The following is a 27,275-nucleotide window of genomic DNA, read 5'->3' on the forward strand; positions in this document are numbered from 1 at the left end:
TAGATTTGTGGTAAATGGTTCTTCTGAGCAATCACGTAAGTGAACATTGTGAGACAAATTCAGCAGAGGGTCTCTAAAAGTTTGATCAACTTGACTATGGAAGTGGCAGATCTGTTAAGTGACTCTGAGATCCAGATAATGAGCCATCTTTAAAAAATGCATTACCTTGCAATCTCCAACACACCTAATTCTAGTCTTGCGGGGAAAAAAAACATAGCTTTCCATGTTACAGCTATCTGTAATCAGTATGTTGAGAGTTCTGTGCTGACTATGCCAGCCGTGAAATTCTAAACTAAATCTTTCAAATGCTGGATCCAGATTTAACACCATGAAGTCTTTCTCGTCTCTGGTAGTTCACCTAAAGATTTTACTTTATGTTAGGAAGAACAGTCTAGTGACATAATTTGTCATAGTACTCAACAGAAGTGACATGCAATCAAAGCTAGTTGTGTTAACAAAGCATAACTGGCCAGAATCCTTATTGACTGTGGTAATGTGCTTTTTGACATAAATTATGAATGCCTGGGTGGTGTTAGCCATTACCCAGAAAAAACATCGTTATCTCAGTGTTCCTCTGACATTGGAAGGAGTTAGAAACATCTGTTCTTTTGACGTCTTACCTCCGCTATGTATACATGCACTGTCTTCCTCTTTATAATTAGCTTGGTTAATCTTCTTACCCACCCTGATTTCCCAGGACAAATTTCAGCCAATACAATTTCATTAACACAAAGTATGCTCCTTCTCACAAAGGAAGCACCCTGCAATATCTATCCATTTTTATTGTGGATATTTTATCTAGTTTATTACAAAAGCTCAACCAAGTAAGTTTCTACAGAAGAACTTCAGCCTTTTGGAATTCAACTTTCAAACATTTTCTAAGATTCTTATAACTTGGGGAAAGAGCTGCACTATTAGGCCTACAGATTTTCACACTTTATCATACAGCCCTTCAAGACAGCATGAAAATATGTATCTACTGCCTGAGAATCCTATCACATGGAATAGAATCAACATCAGAGTTCTCAAATTTCATCTGGTGCAAGGTTGTTGTTTGGCACTCGTTTTTCTTGATGGGATCCTAAAAGTCATACAGACTGATGTGTAAACATCCCATTTGTTTCTTACAGTAACGGTATGTATAGAAAATAAGTAATCTGTAACCTTCAGCCACACTGCCATAGCAGTGTTGTCACCCCTCTTTTTTGTGTACCTAATAGTATGATTATGTTTTGATTATAGTTAGTAAACAGAACTTTGACATGTACCCTATGTCAGGGGTGGCCAACGGTAGCTCTCCAGATGTTTTTTGCCTACAACTCCCATCAGCCCCAGCCATTGGCCGTGCTTGCTGGGGCTGATGAGAGTTGTAGGCAAAAAACATCTAGAGAGCTACTGTTGGCCACCCCTGCCCTATGTTAATTTTGTATCCCATTGCCCAAAGGAAAGCCCTCTTAGCACTCAGTGTGTTAGGTTTTGTTTTACTGGGTTTGGATACTGTTAGAAGGAAGTCCTTCGTCAAGCTACCACCTAAGTAGGAAATATTATTGTATGTATGTATGTTGGTCTGTTATCTTCCACTTCTGAGGCTGGGGAGCATTTACAAAATTGTCCCAGCCCAGGGTACCCTCACTAATTTTCCTCATCACCATAGCGAGTTAACGTGATCTCATCATGGTGTGAATCCCCAGTCCTGTTTGACTTACCAGTTCCATAAGGTAGTAGTGGATAACATTTAATTCTGTCTTCTCCTTCTGGGGTTTATAGTTATTTTTTCTCTGTGTTGCTCTGTTTTATTTATTTTTTTCTTTCTTGATAGCAATCTCTTTTGGTAGTTTAGTTTTATTTTTCTTTATGAGAAAGGTAGCAGGCATGTGTTTGTTAAGATTTCTCCTTTCCTTTTTTTGCCCCCCCCCCCCATTAGAGGGAGGATATTGTTTCATTTATGGCTGTCTTTTCGACCTCTGAGTTTCTTAGTGTCTGTAATCTTTTAAATTTTGTTTTGAAATGTTGGGTAATTCACCTTTTTTGTGATTGTAAGCCCCTGCATGGTGCAACAGATTTGATCATTAATAAATATTATATTTTATATAATTTTATTTTATAATACTTTATATAAATTTATACATTTTATATGTTATTCTAGCTTTTACAACTCTACCTTAGGCTATTTTATTATTTTATTTTACTCCACTATTCTGTTTGTTTTATCATCCTAAAAACTATATTATTAACTTTTAATTATTAATTGTATTTAGATTGGGAGTCTTGGGTTGAATGCTCTCCACTCAGAGATTCACCCCAATATGTGGTTTGTAGCTGCAAACTGGTTTTATAAGATTTTAATGTGTCAACCAGAGTGAATTGCTCCCCCATCTAGTCAAATGCTTTCAAGTGACTGGTACTGCATGTTTAGACCAGTAAATGAATCTAGCAGATGAAGAATAATGAAGCAGAGCTGCTTAGTGGACAGTCTTTACCAAAATCGAAAGTGATAACAAGTACCCTTCTAAACCCACAGAAAAACAAACTCCCATGAAAAATAAGCATTCTAAAAGGGGCTGCTGGATTTCAAGGTACAGGCACACCTTACAAGACTATATTGCTATCAGGTACAGTTTTAAAAAAAAAAAAAAAAAACACTTCAGACTTGCCTATGCAAGGAAAGTACTTCCTGCTTTCCATGGGGGAAGGCATGCCAAGAGAGTAAAGGCTGAGTGACTAGAAAGGGCAGCGAGGATTTCTATTTCTTCTGAAAATGCAAGGAAGAAGAAGAAGACGACATTTATGTAAAACAATTTTTATTATTCAGCAACATTAATTGATTATTATCCAAAAATAAACATCAAAATATTGCATCATATTTCCCATCTCCCTCCCCCCTTTCTGTGACTTCCCCGGTGCATTCTACTTAAAATATAAAAAGAATAAAAGGTAATATTAACCTTTTTTTAAAAAAAACCTATTTTTTAAAAAGAACATAACTATAATAAAATACAAATAAGAGCAAAGTTACTTACTACTATTATTATCTACCTTAATTAATAATACATTTATAGTATTATTATACTTAATTCTTAACATTTGCCTATCTTAATTATAGTCCATTGGTCTCAAACCTTATAAATGGAAAAACATTATATACTTCTATAATTCCACTATAACTATAACACTTGATAGCACTTTACTTTAAAAGAAAAAATTAACCATTATTAAAAATCACCAAGTGTCTTTTCACTTACCACTGTTTTTCAACATACTTTTGAAATTTCTCCCATTCCTTGTTAAACTTGTCTATGTCAAGTTTTTTTAATATTCTAGTAAGCTTGTCCATTTCACTCCAATGTATAATTTTCATAATCCAGTCCCATTTTTCTGGTATTTTGTTTTGCTTCCACAACTGCGCACATAATGTCCGTGCAGCTGAAAGCATGTACCAAAGTAATGTTCTATCTTGTTTCAGAAAATTTTCCATTTGTAATCCCAACAAAAAGATTTCTGATGCCTTTTTTATATTGTAACCCAAAATCTTTGTAATTTCTTGCTGAATCACTTGCCAAAATTGTATAGCCAGATGTTACAAGTCCACCACATGTGATAGAAAGATCCTTCATGTTTTTTACATTTCGAACATCGATCAGACATCTGACTTAATTTTTGACAGTTTCTTAGGAGTCATATACCATCTGTATAACATTTTAAAACAGTTTTCTTTAATATTATTGCATGTACATATTTTCATAGAGTTCTTCCATAAATATTCCCATTGTTCCATCTGAATATCTTTATTTAGGTTAATTGCCCACTTTATCATTTGAGATTTAATCACTTCATCCTCTGTACACCACTCCAATAATAATTTATATACCTTCGAAATCATTTTTCATTATCGCCAAACAGCATTCTTTCCAGTTCAGTTTGATCTTGTCTTATTCCTTCATTTCTAATATCTTGTTCAAGCAAACTTTTGATTTGTTGCAGTTGAAACCAATTGTACTTATAAGCCAATTCTTCCACTGACTTTAATTCCACCTTGCCGCCTTGTATTTTTAGCAATTGTTTGTATGTTATCCGTTTTTCTTCCTGAATATCAGAACATAACTTTATTACTTCTGTCGGCACAATCCAAAGCGGTTTCCTCTCATCATCATATTTCTTGTATTTCAACCAAGTTTTTAACAAATTACTTCTTATATAATGATGCGAGAAAAAACCATCTATCTTACTTTTCCCATAACACAAATATGCATGCCAACCAAAAATATTTCCATGGCCTTCTAATATTAATAATTTTTTATTTAGTAGCATTATCCATTCCTTTATCCATACCAAACAAACTGCATCATGGTATAATTTTAAATCTGGCACTTGAAAATCTCCCCTTTCCTTTGCATCAGTCAAGATCTTCATTTTAATTCTTGGTTTCTTGCCAGCCCATATAGATTCTGAAAGTTTCCTCTGCCATTTATTAAATTGTTTATCTTCTTTCATTATTGGAATTGTTTGGAACAAGAACATGATTCTTGGTAGTACATTCATCTTAATTGCCGATATTCTACCCAGTATAAACAGGTTCGACTTATTCCATTTTAATAAATCTCCATCAATTTTCCGCCAGAGCTTTTCATAATTATTTTTATATAAATCCATATTTTTTGTCGTGATTTCTACTCCTAAATACTTTACTTTAGGAACCACTTCACATTCTGTTAGGCTTTGTAGTTCTCTTTGACATGTTTTTACATAAGATTTTTTACTTTTATTTACATAAAAACCTGCCAACTCACCATATTCTTTAATTTTTTGGAGCAGCAATGGTGTAACTTGAGTCAGGTTTTCGTTTATAAACATTACATCATCTGCAAATGCTTTGTATTTATAAGAAAAAACTTTCAATTTCAGACCCTCTGTCTCCTTATCTTCTTAGATTATCTCTAAAGTCATTATAAATATCAGTGGGGAAAGAGGGTGCCCCTGTCTTGTTCCTTTACTAATTACCATTTTCTCTTTCAAATCTGCATTAATACAAAGTCTTGCTTGTTGGTCAGTATATATTGCTTTTACCATTCTCTCAAAATTTTCACCCAATCCCAATTTCTTCATTACTGCAAACATAAATTCCCAATGTACATTGTCAAAAGCTTTTTCTGCATCTGCAAAAAACAAAGCCACTTCTTTTTCTGGATGTTTATCATAATATTCAATTATACCAATTACTTTTCTGATATTGTCTCTAATTTGCCTTCTGGGAAGAAACCCTGCTTGTTCTTCTTTAATAAAATTATTCAAATGCAACTTCAGGCATTCTGCTAAAATACTAGCATATATTTTGTAATCATTATTAAGTAATGAAATCAGTCTATAATTTTTCACATTTGTGGCATCTCTGTCTTCTTTTGGTATTAATGAGATTACTGCTTCTTTCCAGGTATTAGGTAGCTTCCCCTCAGCTCTTATAATATTCATCAATTTCTGAAGCTTTGGAAGTAGAGTCTCCTTAAAAACTTTATAGGAAGAAGACATTGACTTTATATTCCGCCCTCCACTCAAGAGTCTCAGCGCAGTTCACAATCGCCTTTATCTGCCTCCCCCATAGCAAACACCCTGTGAGGTGGGTGGGGCTGAGAGGGCTCTCCCAGAAGCTGCCCTTTCAAGGGCAAGCTCTGTGATAACTATGACTGACCCAAGGCCATTTCAGTAGGTGCAAGTGGAGGAGTGGGGAATCAAATCCAGTTCTCCCAGATAAGAATCCTGCACTTAACCACTACACCAGACTGGCTAAGGAAACAAATGGCCTCATTGTGGTGGGGGGGGGGGAGAGGAGAAAGAAAAAGGTGTACCAGTTGCTGCAAGTACACAGGGAAAGCAATGACCTCGCCTGTGCAAGTTAGCTGACATGAGATAAAATTTTCTATTTCCAAGGCAGAGGAAAGAAAAAACAGGCAAGGTTTTCCAAGGTCATTTTCTAGTCAATGGAAAGTGGGTGCAAAGTGCGAAGAACCAGTAAAATGCACTGAAAACCTTTGACACATGAACAAAAACAACTCAGTTCAGCTGCTAGAAAAAGATCTGGGTAAAAGTTGTTCCAAAAAACGGGGGGAAATGTGAGGTGAAAACTTACGGCTCCAGACAACGCTTATTGTCTACTGGTGAAAGGGTGCAATTTATTTTGTGGTTCTGTCCTGCTAATGCTAACCCCAGATTCTCTTCAGCTGTGTTCTTGGAAGTCCTCTGAACTCCAGGGCAACTGGTTCAGGCTATAGCAGGAAGTTTTTATAGGTCTCCTTGAGAACTTGCATTGCTGTAATCAATGATGTAATCAATGCAAGTAGCAGGAACAAATGTTCAACATTGTGTCTGTTTGAACAGCGTAACATAGGGAGAAAACGGTATGCCTATCAATTTTAAAACCAGAGTTCTAAGTTTTTCTTTTTGTACGTGCTGTGATTTCCTATGCTCACAGAAGTAACTGCCAAGACCTTTCAGAATAAAGGCGGAGCTTTTGGTCAAGAAGGTAAAATAATTTGATCTTTCTCTCAGAAGGTAGAGAGGAGGAAAAAGAAAAAGAATTGAGGAAAGCAGAAGAGCAAAAGAAGGAGGAAGAGAGACCTCCAGAAAGAAGTACGTATGGAAAAAATGACCCAATGTTTCTTCCAGTGATACCTGAGTATTTCTATGAAATTAATGTCTGCAATTTCATTTTTGTATTGTAATAGGAGCATTTTATTAGAATATTGTTTTATAAAATATAAAGATATTTTGTTAATTCCCATAATCTCTCCTGTAGTGATTAGGTGATTTTGGAAACTTTACTAAAGCCTTAAAATGACTGCGGTCTGTTCAGTCATCTTTATTTTACTTAACTGTAGTAGACAAAACAGATATGCCATATTAGTTACACATGCTATATAAATATTTCAAAATTTTTCAAATAACCAAAGATTAACTGAAGAAAGACTTTTTGTTTGATGTTTGTCCCTCCAAAGCAGCTCAGGGAGGTGTACATGGTTTCCATATCCTCTCAGGCTAAGAGTGGGTAGTTGATGCAAAATTTTTCAAATGAATTTCTCAGAGTATCCTAATCTGATATCTGCATGAAAGAACTAAATAGTTGTTCAGTTTGTCTGGCATTGTATTTATCCCTCATTATACTAATTAATTTTATTAAAGAGTGCATTTTTAGAAATGGAAAACCCTTCACAAAATCTAATAGCAGAAAGGTTTCTTCCTTACAATGCTGGTATATCATGTGTGCATGAGACAGAAGAAATTGCTAGTTCTTTGAATCTGTTATCTGTACATTACCATATAAAATACAAACTATTCTGCTATTTGTTTTCTTTACTTCTCTTTTCTAGACAATAACGTTAATGTGGTATTTTGAGATAAAATACACCTAACAAGGCAGTAGATAAGATGATGGATAAATTAGGAGGTCATCCTGGCAGTGAATGTGTACTCCCCCCCCCCCCCCTCCATCATCCACTGCATGTGAAACCCCCTACTCTTTCATCTTTACTGGGCAGGGAGTATCTGCCTCTTCTGGTTTTTTTCCCGCCTCTTTCCAGAGGCTACAAGTTCAGATTACTCCAGGCTTGTAGTATCTTGGAACACATGGCAGCCTCCTTTCCCTTTTGGTGCGTATCTCTCTTCTTGTTACTTGTCTCTCCTCTCCTCTCCTCTCCTCTCCTCTCCTCTCCTCTCCTCTCCTCTCCTCTCCTCTCCTCTCCTCTCCTCCCCTCCCCTCCTTTCCTTTTTGTTTGTTTGCAGCTTCTACTGAAGCTATGTCTGTCATCAGCTGCCCCTGCCAGGAACTCTGATGGAGCAGACTCTTCTTGGTTAGGAGGAGATCAGCTCCATCTTCCTTCAGGTGCAAAAGGTCCTGCTCAGCTGCACAGCCAGTTATTTAGTTTGGGTTGTGCTCCTGACCGGAGAAGTTGGGGGCATACAACAACAACGGTATGCAGTGGCAAAGGTGAGACACAATTTCAGGCTAGGTTCTCTTTGCCTCCTGAAGAGCAACATGGGCAACCTGCATTTCTCCAGACAACCCTTTTGACATTCCTCAGTCACTAGAAGAGGACATGGCAGGGCAGCAGCAGCTCCCTGCAAGCCTCCAGAGTATGTGGTAGATCCAGAAGACTTCCAGGTTCCTCCTAATTTGAAGGTATGGCTGGAGCAGGTTCATAAATAAAGAATACAAAGTATAATTCATCTGGACTCAATTCAAAGGACTGATATTGACCTTTAAAATCCTATATGGTTTGGTGCTTGTATGCCTTCTCCCATATAAACCTACCTATCAACTCCAGTCATCTTCAGAGGACCTACTTTGGGTGCTCCTGGTATCTGTGCCTTGGTGAGAGGTAACCCAAGAAAGGGCAGTTAAACTTCTGTCTTCTGTACATGCTCAGGCCAGCTGCAGATAGAAGTTTCTTGCTATGATGAACCTGAGGGGGTGCAATCACCACTTTTTCCTAAACTGCTCTGGAGGAGTGGCACACCCTTCACTCAGTTCCTTTCTTGCTGCTGAGTGAATAGAAGCATCATAGCCATTATCTTACTTGCCCAGTTGTGTTTACTGTCTCCTGTCTCCGGAGGTGATGCTCATATTCCGTTCAGTGCTCTCTTTCTACATCTGGTGAATGATAAAAAGAGAGGGAGAGAAAATTGTGTATTAATCCACCATGTGTGAAACAGCGGCCCTCCTCCTCTCTGTTCTTAGAGCTTTGCTGGGTTTACTTTACTCAGGCCGTGAGCTATGTCGCTTAAAGTAGTCTTCAAAAAGTGAGCCAAATGGAATACAGAAGTGACATGTATAGACAAGCATGATTTGTGCATAATGTGCCTTGGAGAAGATCATTATGTGGCTGCCATTAAAATATGCCAGCAGTTCACTCCCATGTCATGGAGCAACAGGGCATTAAGACTGAAAGCTGCCATTTGGGAAAAGACACTTTCATCTGCTGAAATACACGTCAAGCAGTTCCGAGCACATTTAAGACTGGTTTTTCCCCCCTGTAAGTTTCCAGAGTCAGAGGCCCTTAAACAGCCCTCCTGGTTGTGGACTCATAGTGGGGTTCCCAGGGACTCCTTGGAATTGCTGGCAAAAAAATTGGAAATTAAGACCAAGAATAAGGAAGGCTGAAGTCTGTCTCTAAAGAGCATCAACCTTGACCACCTTCCACACCCCAGTTCCAACCCCTGAACAACAGGAAGTAATACTGATCCTGCTACACACACCTTTGTATTCCCGCTCCCTGAACAGGTTGCTTTGTGAGCCAGAAGTGGAACTTCTAAAGAGCCCCAGTCAGTACAACACTCTGATCTGATGGTTCCAGTTTCATTGTTCTGCCTATGCCTTGGGAGCCTTACTACATGTCGCCACCTGTGTTCCATCTAAACTGAGTTAGTGTGAGCTAGTTTACAATTTTTCAGCCTTTAGCTCACACATTTTTGTCTCAGCTCAGGAAAAATGGCCCTAGAGCAAACTAATTTATGCAGTAGCTCACAACTTTAATGCCAGTAGCTCACAAAGTAGAATTTTTGCTCACAAGACTCCACAGCTTAGAAGGGAACATTGGTCACCACCTTATCTCCCTGAGTGGAGGGGAATTTTATGGGCTCAGAATGGAACCAGGTGCCATGCACTACTAGGCCCAGCATTCTTCCTCAGGTCCAACACAGCCTAGCCTTACACCTTAAGGCTTTCATCAACCAAATGTTGACTCCAAGGGTGAAGAAGAGGGTGTTATGGTTCCAGTCACAGTTCCAAAAAGCCCTTAGGACCCTTCTCCCCTCACCCCAGATGAAAGAATGGGAGTCCTGGTGCCAGTCTCACCCAATATGGATCTCAGGTTATATGCTAAGCACATATGGATCTCAGGTTATATGCTAAGCACATGCTCAGGATGGCTCTGCAACTTGAAGTAGACATGACCACCTTGGACAAAAAGCTAAAGATCAAGTTTTTGAGTCATTTATATTCTAACTCATTAGGTATAGTGGCTTTTCCTGTCTTAGAAGGATTCCCTGGCATTATCAATTCAGTGTGGCAGAAACTCTCCTCAATGCCTGCAATATTAAGAAAAATTGAAAACCTGTACACAGGATCAGTCTCCTGCCCATTTTCTGAGATCTTGCATTATCTGAAATCCCTAAATATGGCAGGGCTAGTTTCTTCCTCAATTAAGGCCCGTCTGGTGGCAGTATCTCCTTACCATGACTGAGTGAAGGGTTCTTCTGTTTTCTTCCATAGGATCTCCCATCACTTCCAAAAGGATCTACTTAATTTATATCTGCCACAACCCAGAATAGTTCCCTGGTGGTCACTGTCTCTTGTTCTCTCTCAGTCCTCTTCTCAACTACATTTCTTTCTCCACAAAACTGAAGGGAGTGTTCCCTTCTCCATCAGCCACTGCTTGCATAAGGGGACACACAAAGATGTATTCCTTACTTCTTAAGGTGACAAGACTTGCTCATGAAAGTTGATGCTGCCATCACAATCCTGGCCTTAAGGGCAGTGCTGCCCAAGGTGGAAAAGAAGGATCCTTTAAGTAGGCCTCCAGCCCTGGGTGTGATACAGTGCATGCAAAGCTTACAGCCTGCACATTAATAGTCATCTCCATTATGTCCAAGACCTTGATGAAGTAGGTTGGGGAGCTTCTCAGAGACTCCCCTGACTTGAATGCCAGATGTTCTGGTAACCTTGGGAGGATGGACAGAGCCTTCGAATAATAGAGTTGGAAAGAACCTCCAGGGTCATCTAGTCCCAACTCCCTGCACAATGCAGGAAACTCACAAATACCTCCCCCTAAATTCACAGGATTTTCATTTCTGTCAGATGGCCATCTAGCCTGTTTAAAAACCTCCAAGGAAAGAGAGCTCACCACTTCTTGAGGAAGCCTGTTCCACTGAGGAACCACTCTGTCAGGAAGTTCTTCCTAATGTTGAGCCGGAAACTCTTTTGATTTAATTTCAATCCATTGGTTCTGGTGCTACCTTCTGGGGCCACAGAAAATAATTCCACACCCTCCTCTAGAAGAAGAAGATATTGGATTTATATCCCGCGGTACATCCCGCGATATTGGATTTATATCCTGGGATCTTATATCCCGAAGAGTCTCAGAGCGGCTCACAATTTCCTTTACCTTCCTCCCCCACAACAGACACCCTGTGAGGTGGGTGGGGCTGGAGAGATCTCTCACAGCAGCTGCCCTTTCAAGGACAACCTCTGCCAGACCTATGGCTGACCCAAGGCCATTCCGGCAGGTGCAGGTGGAGGAGTGGGGAATCAAACCCGGTTCTCCCAGATAAGAGTCCGCACACTTAACCACTACACCAAACTGGCTCTATATGACAGCCCTTCAAATTCTTGAAGATGGAGATCATATAACCTCTCAGCCACCTCCTCTCCAGGCTAAACGTGCCCAGCTCCTTCAACCTTTCTTCATAGGTCTCCAGACCCCTCGCCATCTTCATCGTCCTCCTCTGGACCCATTCCAGAGGAATGTATCCTTCTTAAAATGTGGTGCCCAAAACTGAACACAATACTCCAGGTGAGGTCTTACCAGAGCAGAGTAAAGCAATACCATCACTTCACATGATCTGGATACTATACTTCTGTTGATACAGCCCAAAATTGCATTTGCCTTTTTAGCCACCGCATCACACTGTTGACTCATGTTCAGTGTATGATCCACTTTTCGCACGTATTACTGCTAAGACAAGTCTCCCTCATCCTATAACCATGCATTGGATTTTTCATACCTAAATGCAGAACCTTTATCCATTAAAATTAATTTTATTGGTTTTAACTCAGTTTTCCAGCCTGTCAAGGTCATCCTGTATCCTGTTTCTGTCTTCTACTGTATTTGCGACCTCTCCTAATTTAGTATCATTGGCAAATTTAATAAGCATTGACTCTATTCCTTCATCCAAATAGTTTATAAAGACGTTGAACAAAACATGTCCTGGGACAGATCCTTGAGGCACTTCACTTGTCACTCCTCTCCAAGAGGATGAGGAACCATTCACAAGCACTCTTTGGGTGCGATCTGTCAACCAGTTACAGATCCACCTAATGGTAACAGGATCCAAACCACATTTTACCAACTTAAAAAAGGATAGTATTGGGACCTTATCAAAAGCCTTACTGAAATCAAGATAAATGATGTCTACAGCATTCCCCTGATCCAGCAAGGTAGTCTGACATGAGATCAGGTTAGTCTGACATGACTTGTTCTTGAGAAACCCATGCTGGCTCTTAGTAATCACAGCCATCCTTTCTAAATATTCTAGGACTGACTGACTGATGATTTGTTCTAAAACTTTTCCAGGTATAGACGTCAAGCTGACAGGTCGGTAGTTACCCTGAGCCTCCTTTTTCCCCTTCTTGAAGATGGGGACAACATTCGCCCACCTCCACCTTCCGGCACCTTGGTGATCTTCTCGGTTCAGCCATTGACACTAAAAAGTTCTTTTTGAGAGCCATGACATCAGATTAAATGGCCTTTTAGAATTTATTTGTTCCTTTGGGTCAGGGACAATCAGAACATGTTGCTCAGCAGAGCATAAAGCTCTCTGGGGGGCATATGGGGAAAGACAGTCCCTAAGATATGCCGGTCCATATGCTGGTAATCAGCATTTAATACCATTTAGGATAGTTGATGCCACGGGGCTAGCAGTTGAAGGGCACATGCAAACTTTTAATCGATCATGACTCTACTTTGCCTCAGACTTCTGATAAAGGACACTGTTCAGCAGGATTATTCGATTAAATTCTATTCCACTCCTCCTGACAGGTTTCTTATGGTTCCGGTTTTTCAGTGTCCAGTCAGGCGGCAGCACATCTTGGATACAGTGGCCCACCTCCTGAATATTGGTGCAGTAGAGCACATGCCATCTCTGCAAAGGTCCTCTTGTGTCTAGTCTATTTTTTCTCAGCGCCAAAGAAGATCAGTAACTGTAGAACCATTCTGGACCTCAGATTTCTCAACCCTCTGTGCAGTATGGAAGGTTTAAGGTGGAAGCACCAAGGACAATAACTGAGGCACTGCAACTGGGGGACTTCATGGCTTTGATTGGTCTCTTTGTGAGGCTTACCTTCAAGTTTCCATCAGTCCATGCTACAAGTGATTCTTATATTTCACACATGTGCAGAGACACTTCAGAACTCTTCCTTTTGGGATTTTATTGGTATCCAGAATGTTTTCAAAGCTGATGGTCTCCCTTGTAATGACTCTGTGGACTGGAAGCATCCACCGTGTCTTGGCAACTTCCTCATCAGGTGTCCAACTTATGCCAAGAGGGCTCAGGATGTATAAGTTACCATCTAGTACCTCTCCAAGTATGGTTTCCTCATCAGTCAGATAAAGAGTCATCTGGTCCTATCACAAATTCTCTGGAATCTCTGCAAAGTAATCAGCACTGTCCAGTGCAATTTTTTTCTTCCACCATTGAGGGCCAAGATGGTGATGGTGGCTGGCCTTGTGACAGTTGCCAGAATCATGTTCCTGGCACAATTTTGAGGATACATGCGTGCAGCCATTAACATTGTCCTGTGGGCAAGGGCACACTCTCAAGTTCTGCAGCAGATATTTCTTTCTTGGTAGAGGGTCAGAGTACATGGGATTATTTCAAGGTATTTTTGCCACATCATCTCCTACAGAACATGGTCTGATGTGATGGACAGTCAGAAAGCATCTCTTGATGGGGAGGCACTTCCACCAGCTGTGGATCTCCAGCTGTGGGAGGAAGCAGACATGATCTGTATGACCTTGCTCTAGCTATCAAAACCCATAGTTTTCAGACCTTTTTGTGCTATTGGCCCAGCCGCTGTGGTCAACAAGCTGACTTAGGGTCCCACTGTGTTGCCCCTGACCCAGTATGGCTTCATATGACCATTTGCAGATTGAGTCAAATGAGGGGTGCTAGCCAAGGAGCAGGTGCCATGGCCAGTTGTTTCTGGAAGGCCTATGTCTGAAGGGGTGGAAGAAATATCTTTACCTGTGATCACAGTCTCATGCAGATCCTGCTCTTCCATCAGGATGGTCTGACTCAAGGCTAAATACACTCTGGAGACAGATGGAGGGCTCTGGTCACCATTCTTATGGCAGTTGAGGGTTCCCCATCTCTTGATATCCTGCAGTTAAGTGCTTTCTAAAGGGTGCTGCTCTCATTAGGCCACTGGTGGCTCATCACTTCCCATCCTGGTGGTTGCATATTTTCATGGAGGTACTAACTCAGCCTCTCTTTCAGCCACTCAGGGAGCTGTTACTGAAGTTCCTACTGCTGAAGGTGATTTTCTTGGTGTCAGTCGAAGGGTGGGTTGCTCCCTGTGTTGAACACAGGAAGAGTAAGAGTTTTTCTGGGGGAGGATAGCCATTTGTTGTCAGACTCTCCTCCTTGCCTGAAGAAGAGGGAAGGTAACTCCAGTGTACCAAACTGCCACCCTGTAGCTCAGGGCTTACCAATCTTTTCTTTAATAGCAGCTATTTCTGAGTAATAATAATAAAAAACATCCTGAGCCACTTCACCTCTCCATTACCTCAGTATGATACTAAGTTTTACTTTGTCCTAGAAACAGAGCATTAGCTGGGAAGAGCACCAAAACAAAGCTACCACTTAAGAAACACAAGGGTGTTTCTGGATTATTAAAATAAAAGCTTTTTAATAAGTCTAGAATAGATCTTTTAGTGATCTGTTCCTGTGTCTTCTAGGGGGTACATGAGTTACGATACACTGGCTGGCAAGCTTCGAATAGCTCACAAAACTACTATTTGGAGACAGCTGCTGTAGTTCAACTCAAATGCTTGTTTGTGTGTCTGGGCATACAGAAAAGGAAGAAGTGACAAACAAGAGCACCTTGTTATACCCCTTTTAATTGACATGTACAGAAGATTAAGAATAAGTGCAAGAAACTTCCAGTCTGGCTAACTTAATGCTACAGCTTTCCTGAGGAAGATGTCACTTTACCTTATCTGATTCTGAGAACTGTTTCAATTCCACTACTTATTTATTTACAAAATTTGTATGCTACTTTTCTGCTCAGTGAGGACCACTAAAGCAGCAAACAAAAATGACTAAAATACATATTAAAAGCACATAAATCAGGAATTAAAATATTAAAAGACTTAGTGCATGCTAGGGGGATAAGCTTGCTTTTGTTTTTCACGTCTGTGAATATTTAAATGAAAACATTAGATGTTGTCCTTAAAAAAAATTAGTATCCTTTGTATAGATATATTCATCAAAACAAGACTATCCTGGTGGTCATTTGGGCTTCGTAAGTACTGCATTTTTAAGATTGTGCCATGTGCTTCTAGGTGAGGCATCAAGAAGGAAGCGTTCCAAATCGGAGGATATGGACACTGTCCACTCTAAACGTCGTCGATACATGGAAGAAGAATATGAAGCAGAATTTGAAGTAAAAATTACAACCAGAGGGGATGTTAATCAGAAGTTAGAAAAGGTAGAGTTTATCCCCCCTTCTGTTGGAGTTTTTGCTTTTAATGTAAAGCATTAATTTTATTTTTCATGGTAAAGCATGTTGGGCTCAACTAACCAATAAAAAACCCAGGCCAGACTGAAGTTGGTTTGCTCCTGCTTTATTAGCTAGCTTTCTTGCTGTTGTGGTAAGGCACTGATGCACTAGTCCAAGGACTGATATAGTTGGACCAACATTCTTCTTAAAGTAAATTTTAATATATGAGATCAGGAATTTTAGTTAATCATGTTGGTATTGCACTCCTGGTGTATTTTCATGTCTTTGATTCTAGATAGGTAAAGGATGCTTCTGTACTCAAATAATATGAAGTATGTGTGCCCCTTTTCTTTAATCTGTGGTAGTTGAATAGTAGTGACTTGATCAAGGGGTGGGCTTAGTGTAGAACTTTTGCATCCTATAGTAAAATTTAGGAGAATGCTAAACTGAAGAGAATATAAAATCAAGCATATTAAAACACAGAATTTGCAAAAAAAAAGTTGTATACTAATAGTTTATAACTTCTATGATAGTTAACAGTCCAGTACCTTAGACCTTTCAGGTATCTTTAGCTGCACTTCACAAGGGAGAAGAAGCACTTCATGTCTCAAGGCATGAGCATGCCCAGAATCCAAACAAATGACTTCCAGGTTGCTTACTGTAAGGAAAGCATAATTCATTTAATTTATATATGTTTCATTCCTGCTTGCAAGAAAGGGCGGAATACAATTAACAAAATAAATTTTAAAAAATAAATATTAGTTGTGGTGTTAATTCTGATAGCAGAAAATGATATCACTTCATTCAGATAGCTTTCAGGAACAGATGAAAGTACTTATGTTTGAGGAAGATTTAATTTCTCATGCAAAACATCATAGCAGGGAGTTAAAAAGAGCATAGCAGCCAGATTAGGTTGGACAATCCCTGTGTAAAGGAACAAGTTCCCTTGATTAGAATGAAACGGATCGCATTCTAAGGCTAGAGAGAAGATATAGAAGGCATAAAGTAATGTGGATGTATTTGATCTATCATATCACAACCTAAGAAGGACAGTTTAGATCATGTAGTAAACTCTTTGCCGTGCTATCTTTTCTGCTAAGTTTGAGGCCCATGAAATTCCACTTTTGTACTAAGTACTTTCTGAAAGGAATAACTCTAGAAGCTGTTGGTTTTCTAATAAAAAAGAACTTAATCATTTTTAAGTTATTTCAGAAGAGATTTTAAAGTCAGAAAAAACCTGGAAAAATTCCTTCCTTTCTTTCTTTCTTTCTTTCTTTCTTTCTTTCTTTCTTTCTTTCTTTCTTTCTTTCTTTCTTTCTTTCTTTCTTTCTTTCTTTCTTTCTTTCTTTCTTTCTTTCTTTCTTTCTTTCTTTCTTTCTTTCTTTCTTTCTTTCTTTCTTTCTTTCTTTCTTTCTTTCTTTCTTTCTTTCTTTCTTTCTTTCTTTCTTTCTTTCTTTCTTTCTTTCTGACTTTTTCCAAGGGAAAAATTGGAAAGTTTCTGGAGTTCTGGTTTAAAAAACAAAACAAAAAAACCTCTGAAATTGTTTCCTGTTTTGCAGTGAATGAATGCTTTTTAAGACACAGGATTACTGACTCAATGTGTATTATGAATATTTTTTGCAAAACTGTATCAAACAATTATCCCTGTGTATATTTAGATAATGTCATGTTTTCAAAGATCTGTCCATAGTGTAAGTGTGAATGATTTTGTCCACAGCTGGTATGCTACAAGTGGGGATACTCAACAGAATGTTGCCAAGCATTTGGTGGCAGGAAGTAGGCATATACCTCTTCTGGGTGAGGCTTACCTCAGCCCTGAAGAGCAGGCATCTACTGAGCATGCCTGGAGCTGAGATAAACCCCACCCACCACTCTGTTCCTTCCTTACTGCCTTCACAACTGGACATCTTTCTTTACCTCTCTGTGACAGACTCTTCTCAACTCTCACTTTCATCCCAAGTTTTACCAATGAAAGAAAGTAAAATCTGTTTAACTGTAGAACACCACTCATCGCTCCCCCCCCCCACTCCTGCTTCCCTATGTTTGAGAGACAGTGTATGGAAGGTTCCCCTTTCTTTAAACGCTGTTCAAACGCACCGCCCCCCCCCCCCCAGATGGCCACAGTTGGTGTCTGTTGTGCCAGTGGAAAAGTCATTGCTCTGATTCTTGTCAGCACTGCCTAAAGTTTAAGTGACAAGCAAAAAAGAACAGGGCAACTCACCTCAGGACGTTTCAACTAAAGAAATCTCTCACTCCTAGCATACCACAGACTACTTCTAGCCATAACACTCTGCCTCCCCTAATAAAGAAAAAGAAGATTTGGCCCCTATGCAAGATGATGCTGTCCTCTTAAAAAAAATCATAACATGATGCACAGAAAAGGTCATTGAGTTGGGGGCGAGCTCTTCTTAGTACTTGAGGGGGGGCAACAGTGGGAGGGCTTCTAGTGTCCTGGCCCCACTGGTGGACCACCTGATGGCACTAGGGTTTTTTGACCACTCTGTGACAGTGTTGGACTGGATGAGCCATTTGCCTTATCCAACAAGACTTCTGTTATGTTCTTATGTTATGATCCCAAAGCCTAACAATGGCTCAAAACAGCTAATGCTCCCAATCATGATCAGTAGTCAACAGCAACATCTAGGGTCAAGCCATTAACACTGACAGGAATTTCCACGCAATCTCCATCAGTACAGTGTGTGGAAACACAACCTACTTTAGACACACAGCAAACAAACTTCTTTGAAATACAACAGAGACACAGGTGCAGGCAACAGTATTTCAATCGCTGTCTATTCACTCACATCTGCCACTCATTATTCTGGTGGATGATGATCATGCATCTCTACAGTCTTTGACACACACCCCCAACCCCCAGTCATCACAGTCTAGATTAAAGTCCCGAGGCCGTAGACGGGACAGATCTCCATCTGAGTCATGCGGTTCACAATGCTCTTATGTATATTATAGCAACTGCAGACAAAGGGATTACCACTGCTGTTTATCAGGGTGCACTTACTTCTGGCATGAACATGATTACCGGCAACCCTGCTATGCCAGATCTTGGACCTGGTCCGTATTGAGACACCAACACCGGAGATATTCAGGATTACAGGTGTTATGAATATCCTGACTATTGAGTGGTACACTCCTGCTCTCCTAGGAGGGTGACTCATCAGGCATGCAACGACACTGGGGATGCTGGGTGCAGTTTCTCAGGCTCAGGAATAGATGTTGCACAAAAGCCGTTAATTCCTACCATGGACAAATTGCTGCTTACTAGTATTTGTCCTCATTTAGATTCCTTGCACTCAAAACACTCCTCATGAATACGATGCTGACTTACATGCCAATGCAGAAGATGAGGTTGAGGCTCCTACTGAGCCCAATTCTGATAAATAACAGCCTCTCCCTCCTACAGAAATTGCCAAATTTCATGGACTTGCTGCAGTGCATGGCCACTGCTCTAGGAATCAAGCTAACAACAGATGGCGTATCAGACATTGTACATGACATTATACAAAATGACTTAACCACTGCTGCGTTCTTGTCTTTACTGCCAGTTCATCTGGCAACTATTCAGGAAGTATGGAATAAACCAGATATTCTTCGTGGTCTCTGTGCTTCACACTCATGGGATAGAGCGCCTGCGCCGATCCCCAAATCGGTATCTGAAAAGCCCGGGATTTTTCCGCGCTCAGTGCCAATGGGCATGTGCGGGCGTCCCAGTACGCATGCTCACCGGCGCCAGCGTGGGGATCCTGCCAGTTCCTTTCTGACTGCTGCGTGGAGAGGATCTACCTTTCGTGTCCCCAGTCGGTGAGATAGTTGGTTTTTTACCTTATCGTTGTATATAGCCCGTTTGTTGTTTTTCTTAGTGTAGATAGATAGATAGTAAAAAAAAAAAAAAGTTTATGGCTGTTGGATTTGCCCCTTGGGGCTTTTCCCCCCGTTTCCCCCCCCCCCCAATTTTTTCCCCTCGGAGGACTCTGAATGGGGTTTTTGTGTGTGTGTTTGGCGTCTATGGAAAGACATTGGGGGTTTTTCAAATGCTGCTGCTCTTGTGGGAAGAAGATTGCCCCCCCAGATGGCCATTCCCTGTGTCTTCTCTGCTTGGATGAAGTGCACCGTGTGGAGTCCTGCCCACATTGCCTCCGCTTCTCCAAGCAAACGAGGAAGAACCGGGCGGCACAACTTTCGGCGGCTTTAACCGAGTCCACACTTAGACCGCAAAGATTGGCATCGGGCCTGTTGGCATCGACGATGGCAGACACTGCAGCCCCGATGGTCACATCGGCCGATGTGGCAGCGGTCTTGATCGAAATGCCGATTGAGCGAGGGCCCTCCACAAAATGATCCCATGAAGGATCAGTGGATACGCCCACCAAGAAACGTTGGGATGACTCAGGGACCCGAGCATCCGTACCGAAGAAGGCGAAGTCCAAAGAGAAGCGGAAGAGGTCCCGCACTTGACGTTTCGGCACCGATGACTTCCGCTCTGCCAAGGAAGATCCTGGCATCCCCGTGCCGCAGCCCATCGGCATCAAGAGGCAGCGCTCATCAATCCCGTCTCTCGATGTCCGAACATGAGATCGACCTCACTCAGCGATCCTCTTCCGGGTCGAGGCGTCGTAGTGGGAGTGGTTCGATCTTTGAAATAGAGGCATTGGCGCCGATGGAACCATCGACCCCGATGGAGCCTAGAGGCAGACGAGATCTGGAGCCTTCCATGACACCATGCCGCTTCCCACCGATACCACCGTGGGAGCAGCGTCAGTGGCCGCCCACCTATCCGTACCCTTATCCACCATATCAGTGGTTTCCACCGAAGGAGTTTGTGGAGTGGGATCAACAATCAGAGGCATCCTACATGTCGAGGCATTCGTACCATTCCAGATGGCCTTGGGCATTGGCATTGATCCCTCCGGAGAGGCGTACCGCCCCAACAGCTGAGACTCATTGGCGTCCATTGGCATCGACCTGTTCACCCATTCGGGAATAGACAAAGATCCTCTCCGAGCACTCCATACAGAGGGAGTCTTCCTCATCGGACTCTGAGAGCGGTACCGACAACCAGAAAAGAGCCTTGGAACCTTCACCAGTGTCCAATACAGCTGAGGATCTTCCTATCTCGCCATCGGAGGATCTGAAGTCATATGGCAAGCTGGTGAAGAGGATGGCAACCTCTCTCTCCCTGCTTGTGACTCAACCACAAACCGTCGTGGATGATAATGTCTTTGACGTTATGCAAAGGGATACATCCACAGCAATCGCTTTGCCGGTCACCATAGTGATTCTGCAGGCATTCAAGGAGCCCTGGAAGAAACCATCTTCTATGCCGGTGTCATCTAGAAGGCTGGACCACATGTATTGAGTCCAGGAGGCGGGTGCCGAGTTCCTTTTCGCCCACCCGAAACTGAACTCGGTGGTCGTCTCTTCCTCCTCCAAGGCGCGTAAGGTCCACTCATCCCCACCTGACAAGGAAGGGAAGAAGCTGGACAACATGGGAAGAAAGGTCTACTCTGCAGGGGCCCTAGGAGTAAAGGTATCTAACTTTTCTGCTTGCATGGCTAGATACCAATACTCCGTATGGGAACAACTCACCCCTCTCCTCTCTTCCCTGAGTGAAGACAAAAAGGCTGCTGCCAGGAAGCTGCAGAAAGAAGGCTTTGCTGTGGCCAAGCAACAATTGGCTGCAGCAAAGCACATGGTGGACGTATCCGCAAAGACCATCACGTCCGCTGTGTGCCTCTGTCGACACTCATAGCTACGATCAACAGCCCTTCAGGACACTAGGGCTTTTGTTGAGGACTTGCCCTTTGAGGGAGACGGCCTCTTTAGCACCACCACAGACAGTGCACTGCAGGAGATAGACAAGAGCCTAAAGACCTCTAGGAACTTGGTTGTTCAGGCCACCTCCAGAGCTCCCAAGACAAAGCAGTGGCACAAACCGTGGGCCAAGAAGACATATCAAAAGTTTTCACCTAAGCAGCAGTGGAGACCTCGCTTGGCCCAGCCTGATAGTAGGCCTTCATATTCAGGCAACAACAGGAACCGTTATGGCTCACAGGCCACTGGCAAATCCAAGGGCACTTGCCCTCAAAAGCAGGGCTTTTGACTTTCTCGTGGCACGCGTCATCGTCCCCACTGGTTCTGCATCTATCCACCTCCGCCCTTTCCTACCTGCCTAGGAGTTGACCACTACAGACAGGTGGGCGCTGCCCATCATAGAACAGGGCTACAAAATAGAGTTTCTTCAGATTCCGAACCAATCCATGGTAATCACCACTCCCCCTTCCCCACCTCTGCTGGCGGAGGTGAACAACCTCCTACAGAAACAAGCCATAGAGAGGGTTCCGATGGAGGCCAGGACGGGAGGTTTTTACTCTCGTTACTTTCTGGTCCCCAAGCGGGACGGGGGCTTAAGACCAATTATGGATCTTCGGAATCTGAACAAATTTATTCTGTACCAGAAGTTCAGAATGTCCACGCTGCAAACAATCCTGCCCTCATCAGTCAAGGGGACTGGATGGCGACCCTGGACCTCAAGGATGCCTACTTCCACATCAGCATCCATCCGGCGTTCAGGCATTTCCTTTGGTTTGCAGTGGGTTCTCAACACTTCCAGTTCAAAGCTCTTCAGTTCGGCCTGTCTACTGCACCTCGGGTGTTTACGAAGATGATGAGCATTGTGGCTGCCCATCTCAGTCTCCAGGGAGTTGTCGTCTTTCCATACATCGACGACTGGCTCCTTGTGGCGAAGTCGAGGGAAAGTTTGTCAACTCACATTGCCATCACTCTACGTCTTCTTGACACCTTGGGGTTGCAGGTCAATTTGGAGAAATCTCACCTTACTCTGTCAAGGACAGTGCAGTTCATAGGGGCTTTGCTGGATACGAACCTGCATTGCGCATACCTGCCTCTGCAGAGAGCGAGGGACATTATCTGTCTAGTACGACTTCTACAGAGGCAAAAGTGGGGCGCAGCAGCTGCAGCGGATGCTGTGGCTGATGGCGGCGACGACAAGCATGCTACTTTTTGCGAAACTTATGATGAGAGGCCTACAGTTGTGGTTTCATCCAGTAAGAGACTCACCTTGAAAGAGGTTCGTCATCCCATCCATGGCTCTTCTGACGCTACAGTGGTGGGAGTTAGAGAACAACATCTGCCAGGGAGCTCCCTTTCATCTCCCGACTCCCATTGTGACTATCACAACAGATGCTTCCTTGTGGGGTTGGGGGGCCCACATGGAAGGTCTGTGCGTGGAAGGACCTTGGCCGCCAAAACTGACTCAATGCCGCATAAACTACCTAGAACTGCTGGTGGTTCATTTTGCCCTACGTTCTTTCCGCCCCTTGGTGGCGGGAAAGATTGTAGCGTTATTCACGGACAATACCACTGCCCTGTGCTACATCAACAGGCAGGGAGGGACAGTTTCTCGCCGGCTCTGCACACTGGGGATGGATCTCTGGTTGGAGTGTCTACAATACGACATCTTTGTGAAGGCAGCACATCTTCCAGGGGTCCTCAACATGCAGGCAGATTCCCTCAGCAGGGGTAGGGCTTCTCCACACGAGTGGAAACTGCAGTGGCATTTTCTGAAACCTGTATTCCAGCTTTAGGGGTACCCACAGCTGGATGTTTTCTCCACGGTCGAGAACAAGAAATGTCCCATATTCTATTCCAGAGGGGGAGCGGATCCAGCGTCACTGCGAGACGGCCTCCTGCTTCCTTGGGAGGGTCAGTTCCTCTACATGTTTCTGCCTCTGCCGTTGCTGACGAGGGTGATCAACAAGATAGCAAGAGAGAGATCATGCTGCATCCTGGTGACTCCCTGGTGGCCTCATCAGAACTGGTTCTCAATCCTGCTCCAACTTTTGAGGGGGGTCTTCTACCAGTTTCCGGCAGAACGGGACCTTCTGTCAGCTGAGGGCGGTCACGTATTCCATCACAACGTGCCCCACCTGAAGCTGACAGCATGGCTCATCGACCTTTGGGGTTCTCTGACAGAGTCCAGCAAGTCCTTTTGAACAGTAGGAAACCATCCACCCGCGCTTCCTATGACAGGAAGTGGCAGAAGTTCACTCAGTTCTTAGTTGACCCTTCAGTCTCACCTAGCAGGGTGGGATTGTCGGTAATTTTTGATTTTTTGTTACCCCTAGTGGATGCTGGCCTTGTTTTCTCCTCCATTAAGGTGTATTTGGCAGCAATATCTGCTTTTCATGATCCAATGGAGGGATATTCTGGTTTTGCGCACCCTCACTCCAAGATGTTTTTGAGGGGGTTGTTTAGACTGCATCCACCATCAAGATCGCCCCCGCAGTTGTGGGACTTAACTTTAGTGCTGGACAAACTAACTCATCGCCCCTTTGATCCCATGGCCATGTGCTCTTTGCAGCTCCTGTCATGGAAAACTGCATTTTTGGTTGCTATCACGTCAGCACGCCATGTAGGTGAGCTCACGGCGATGCGTTGTGATTATTCCTATCTTGTTTTTCGGGAGGCTGGAGTTTCTTTAGCTCCGGACATTAATTTTCTCCCTAAGGTGGTCTCTCAGTTCCACCTCAACTTAGAAGTTTGGTTGCCCACTTTTTACTCTACTCCTTCCTCGGAGGAGGAACGTAGATTGCATGCTTTGGACGTAAAGCGTGCTCTGCTGTTTTATTTGAACCGTTCAAGGAGTTTTCGTAAGGACAAGCAGCTTTTTGTTTCGTATGCTGCTCCCAAGTTAGGTTCCAGGATTTCGTCTCAGAGGCTTTCAAAATGGCTCACTGAGACTATTAAACTCTGTTATTTGTTGGCAAAGAAGCCATTACCTGGGCCTATTCGTGGACACTCCACAAGAGGGATGGCTACGTCAGTGGCATTCCTGAAGGGTGTGTCCCTGACGTCTGCAAGGCTGCCACCTGGTCTTCTCCGCATGCCTTCATGAAGCACTATGCGCTGGACGTGCATGCTCAGCAGAGGACTCGGTTGGGAACTGCAGTGTTGCAAGCTGTTTCTTCCGGTTGACCATCTTCCCGCCTTCAGGTATGTCTTGCTTGCTAATCTCCCATGAGTGGGAAGCACAGAGACCACGAAGAAGATAGACAGGTTGCTTACCTGTAACTGTAGATCTTCGAGTGGTCATCTGTGCATTCATACTACCCGCCCTCCTTCCTCACTACTGACGGTCTTCCCTCAGTAGGGACTTCCAGCAGTCAGGAAGGGACTGGTGGGATCCCCACGCTGGCGCCGGTGAGCATACGTACTGGGACGCCTGCGCATGGCCATTGGCACCGAGCGCAAAAAAATCCCGGGCTTTTCAGATACCGATTCGGGGATCGGCGCAGGCGCTCTATCCCATGAGTGTGAATGCACAGATGACCATTCGAAGATCTACAGTTACAGGTTAGCAACCTGTCTTATCTACACCATTGTTAACAAAGCTATACGAGACTATGTGTAGAGTCCAATGCAAAGATGCTAAATTTCTTCAGACTCACCCTGAGTCCAGGTCTGTAGTTGTGCATTCATTGTCAAAGACCAAACAGGCTAAATACCTCAAGCCCCCAGATAAAGAGGAACAAAAAATCAACACTATGGTGGAGAAAATTTATTCCTCCCCATGTCTAGCTGCAAAAATGCAAATATATGTGGCTTGCGTAGCTTCATATAACTTTAATATAAACAACAAAATAGAAACAGGAGCAGGCATCCGATGATACATGAGCTCAAGCCTCTTCCCTCCTACAACAGTTGCAGAGGGTTACAAAACAACAAATAACTGCAAGACATACTATCACTTTTTTCTCCCATACCATAGCGACAAGCATCGCTCTGCACCGACATGCATGGCTCAGATCTACATTCTACAACCAGACATTAGCAATATATTGAAGACTTTCCTTTTGATGGCATTGGATTCTTCCACACCACCACCGATAAGGCCCTGAAAACAGTGGATGAGTGTTGAAAACATGCCAAGAATTTAGGAGTGGCTCCTCAACCTTTTCAATATTCATCAAGACAATGGTGCTGGAAACCAGCATTCTATTGTCATCCTCGATCCCCAGACCACACTTAATTGTAGAAATGATAATAATAATAATTTTTAATTTGTATCCTGCCCTCCCCGCTGAAGCAGGCTCAGGGCGGCACTTCTGCAAAGCAACCATATCAGTTTAAAACTAAACAGACATCATAAAAAAAAAGCACCACAACAATTCCAACAGTCCTTTTGACGCTGTAGACGGCCACGATACAGCCATCACTACCGTTGCTGCCACCACTCCACACATAGGGACACGTCTTCTTCCTTTCATCACCAAATGGGAAGCCATCACCATCAATCAATGGGTACTAACCATTATCCAAATGGGCTTCATGATGAGAGTTCGACTCCCTACCTTGGACATTGCATTTTGTGTTCACACCCCCATCGCAACCACTTCAGTCTGAAATTCAGGAGCTTCCACTGGAGGGGCCATTAAGACAGTACTGGAAACCCAACAACACCAGTGTTACTATGGTAGTTCCTTGTGCTAAAAACCGATGGGGGAAATTTCCAATTCCATATCTTTGGGGTCTGAGCAAACTTACAAAGAAACAGACGTTCCAAATGGTGACGTTACATTCTATCCTCCAACTGATTCCATTAGGTGCCTGGATGGCATCCATAGACCTGAAAAATGTTTATTTTCTTATTACCATACAACCCAAGTATCATCACTTGTGCTTCGTGATAGGCCATTCCCACTATCAGTTCAGAGCTGTGCCATTTGGGATTTCAGCAGCATCACAGGTTTTCACGAAGTGCGTAACGGTGGTGGCAGCCTTATTAGTTGGAGGTGTGGTAGTATTCCCATTTGTCAACGATTGGCTGCTCGTTGGCCCTTTGTTGGACCATCATCAAAAGGACATTGCATACATTCTCAATCTTCTCCAGTCTTTGGGTCTGCGTGAATGCAATAAAATTCCTCTTTAATACCAACACAGAGGATTCAGTTTATCTGAGCACTCCTTGACTTGATGATGAGCAAAGTTTTCCTTCCTGTGGACAGAGCCTCCGTATTGTGAACAGTAGCAACAGAATGTATCACACAATGGATCCAGATAGCCAAAATGATATAGCAGCTACTGGGGCTCATGGCAGCTACTACAGCAGTTGTGCCTCTCACAAAGTTCCACATGAGATCTCTATAATTATGGTTTTTAAGAAAATGCAACCCTGTCACAGTAGCTCCTTAGCTCAAGGTAACCATCCCATTTGCAAGGTATCTCAAAGTTATCTCTGGGTAACACACCACTTCAATAGTGTGTATCGCTCAACAGGCTTTTGCCAGGGATGCCATTCCAGCCAAGGATTACAGAAGTGACAATGTACACAGATGCATCCATGTGGGGTTGGGAAGCCCACTGTGGGGAATTCTCAGTTCAAGGGCAATGGGCAGAAATGCAAAAACAGCTACACATCAATGCCCTCAAACTGCTAGTTGTGCAGAATGCACTCCACTCTTTTCTTCCAGTACTTCAAAGCAAACCTGTTCAGATTGCCATGGACAGCATGACAACGATGTACTACATCCTCAAACAAGGGGGCACGACTTCATCAACTCTATGTCAGTCGGCCATACATCTATGGGACTGGTGTCTTCAATACAATATCCAACTGATAGCCATTCACATTCCAGGCATCAACAACATTCAGGTGGATGTTCTAAGGCGGACACCTGTCACACAACACAAGTGGTCACTAAACGACACATCCCTTGCAAAGGTGTTCAGATTGTTTGGCTACCCAACAATAGAT

At 42.9% G+C, this 27,275-nt stretch overlaps 1 protein-coding gene across 5 annotated transcripts in view; it reads left to right on the forward strand.

Moving 5' to 3' along the window:
• Positions 1 to 27,275, forward strand: part of ATF7IP (activating transcription factor 7 interacting protein) — a 216,181-nt gene that overhangs the window by 105,460 nt on the left and 83,446 nt on the right. For all 5 annotated transcript variants that reach the window (XM_060245309.1, XM_060245311.1, XM_060245310.1 and 2 more), the window contains 2 exons: positions 6,541 to 6,621; positions 15,327 to 15,472. In XM_060245309.1, the coding sequence (XP_060101292.1) occupies positions 6,541 to 6,621; positions 15,327 to 15,472 (227 nt within the window). The remainder of the gene's footprint in view (positions 1 to 6,540; positions 6,622 to 15,326; positions 15,473 to 27,275) is intronic.

Source organism: Heteronotia binoei, chromosome 8 (genome assembly GCF_032191835.1).
Source record: "Heteronotia binoei isolate CCM8104 ecotype False Entrance Well chromosome 8, APGP_CSIRO_Hbin_v1, whole genome shotgun sequence".
In the NCBI taxonomy this organism is placed as follows: Eukaryota; Metazoa; Chordata; class Lepidosauria; order Squamata; family Gekkonidae; genus Heteronotia; species Heteronotia binoei.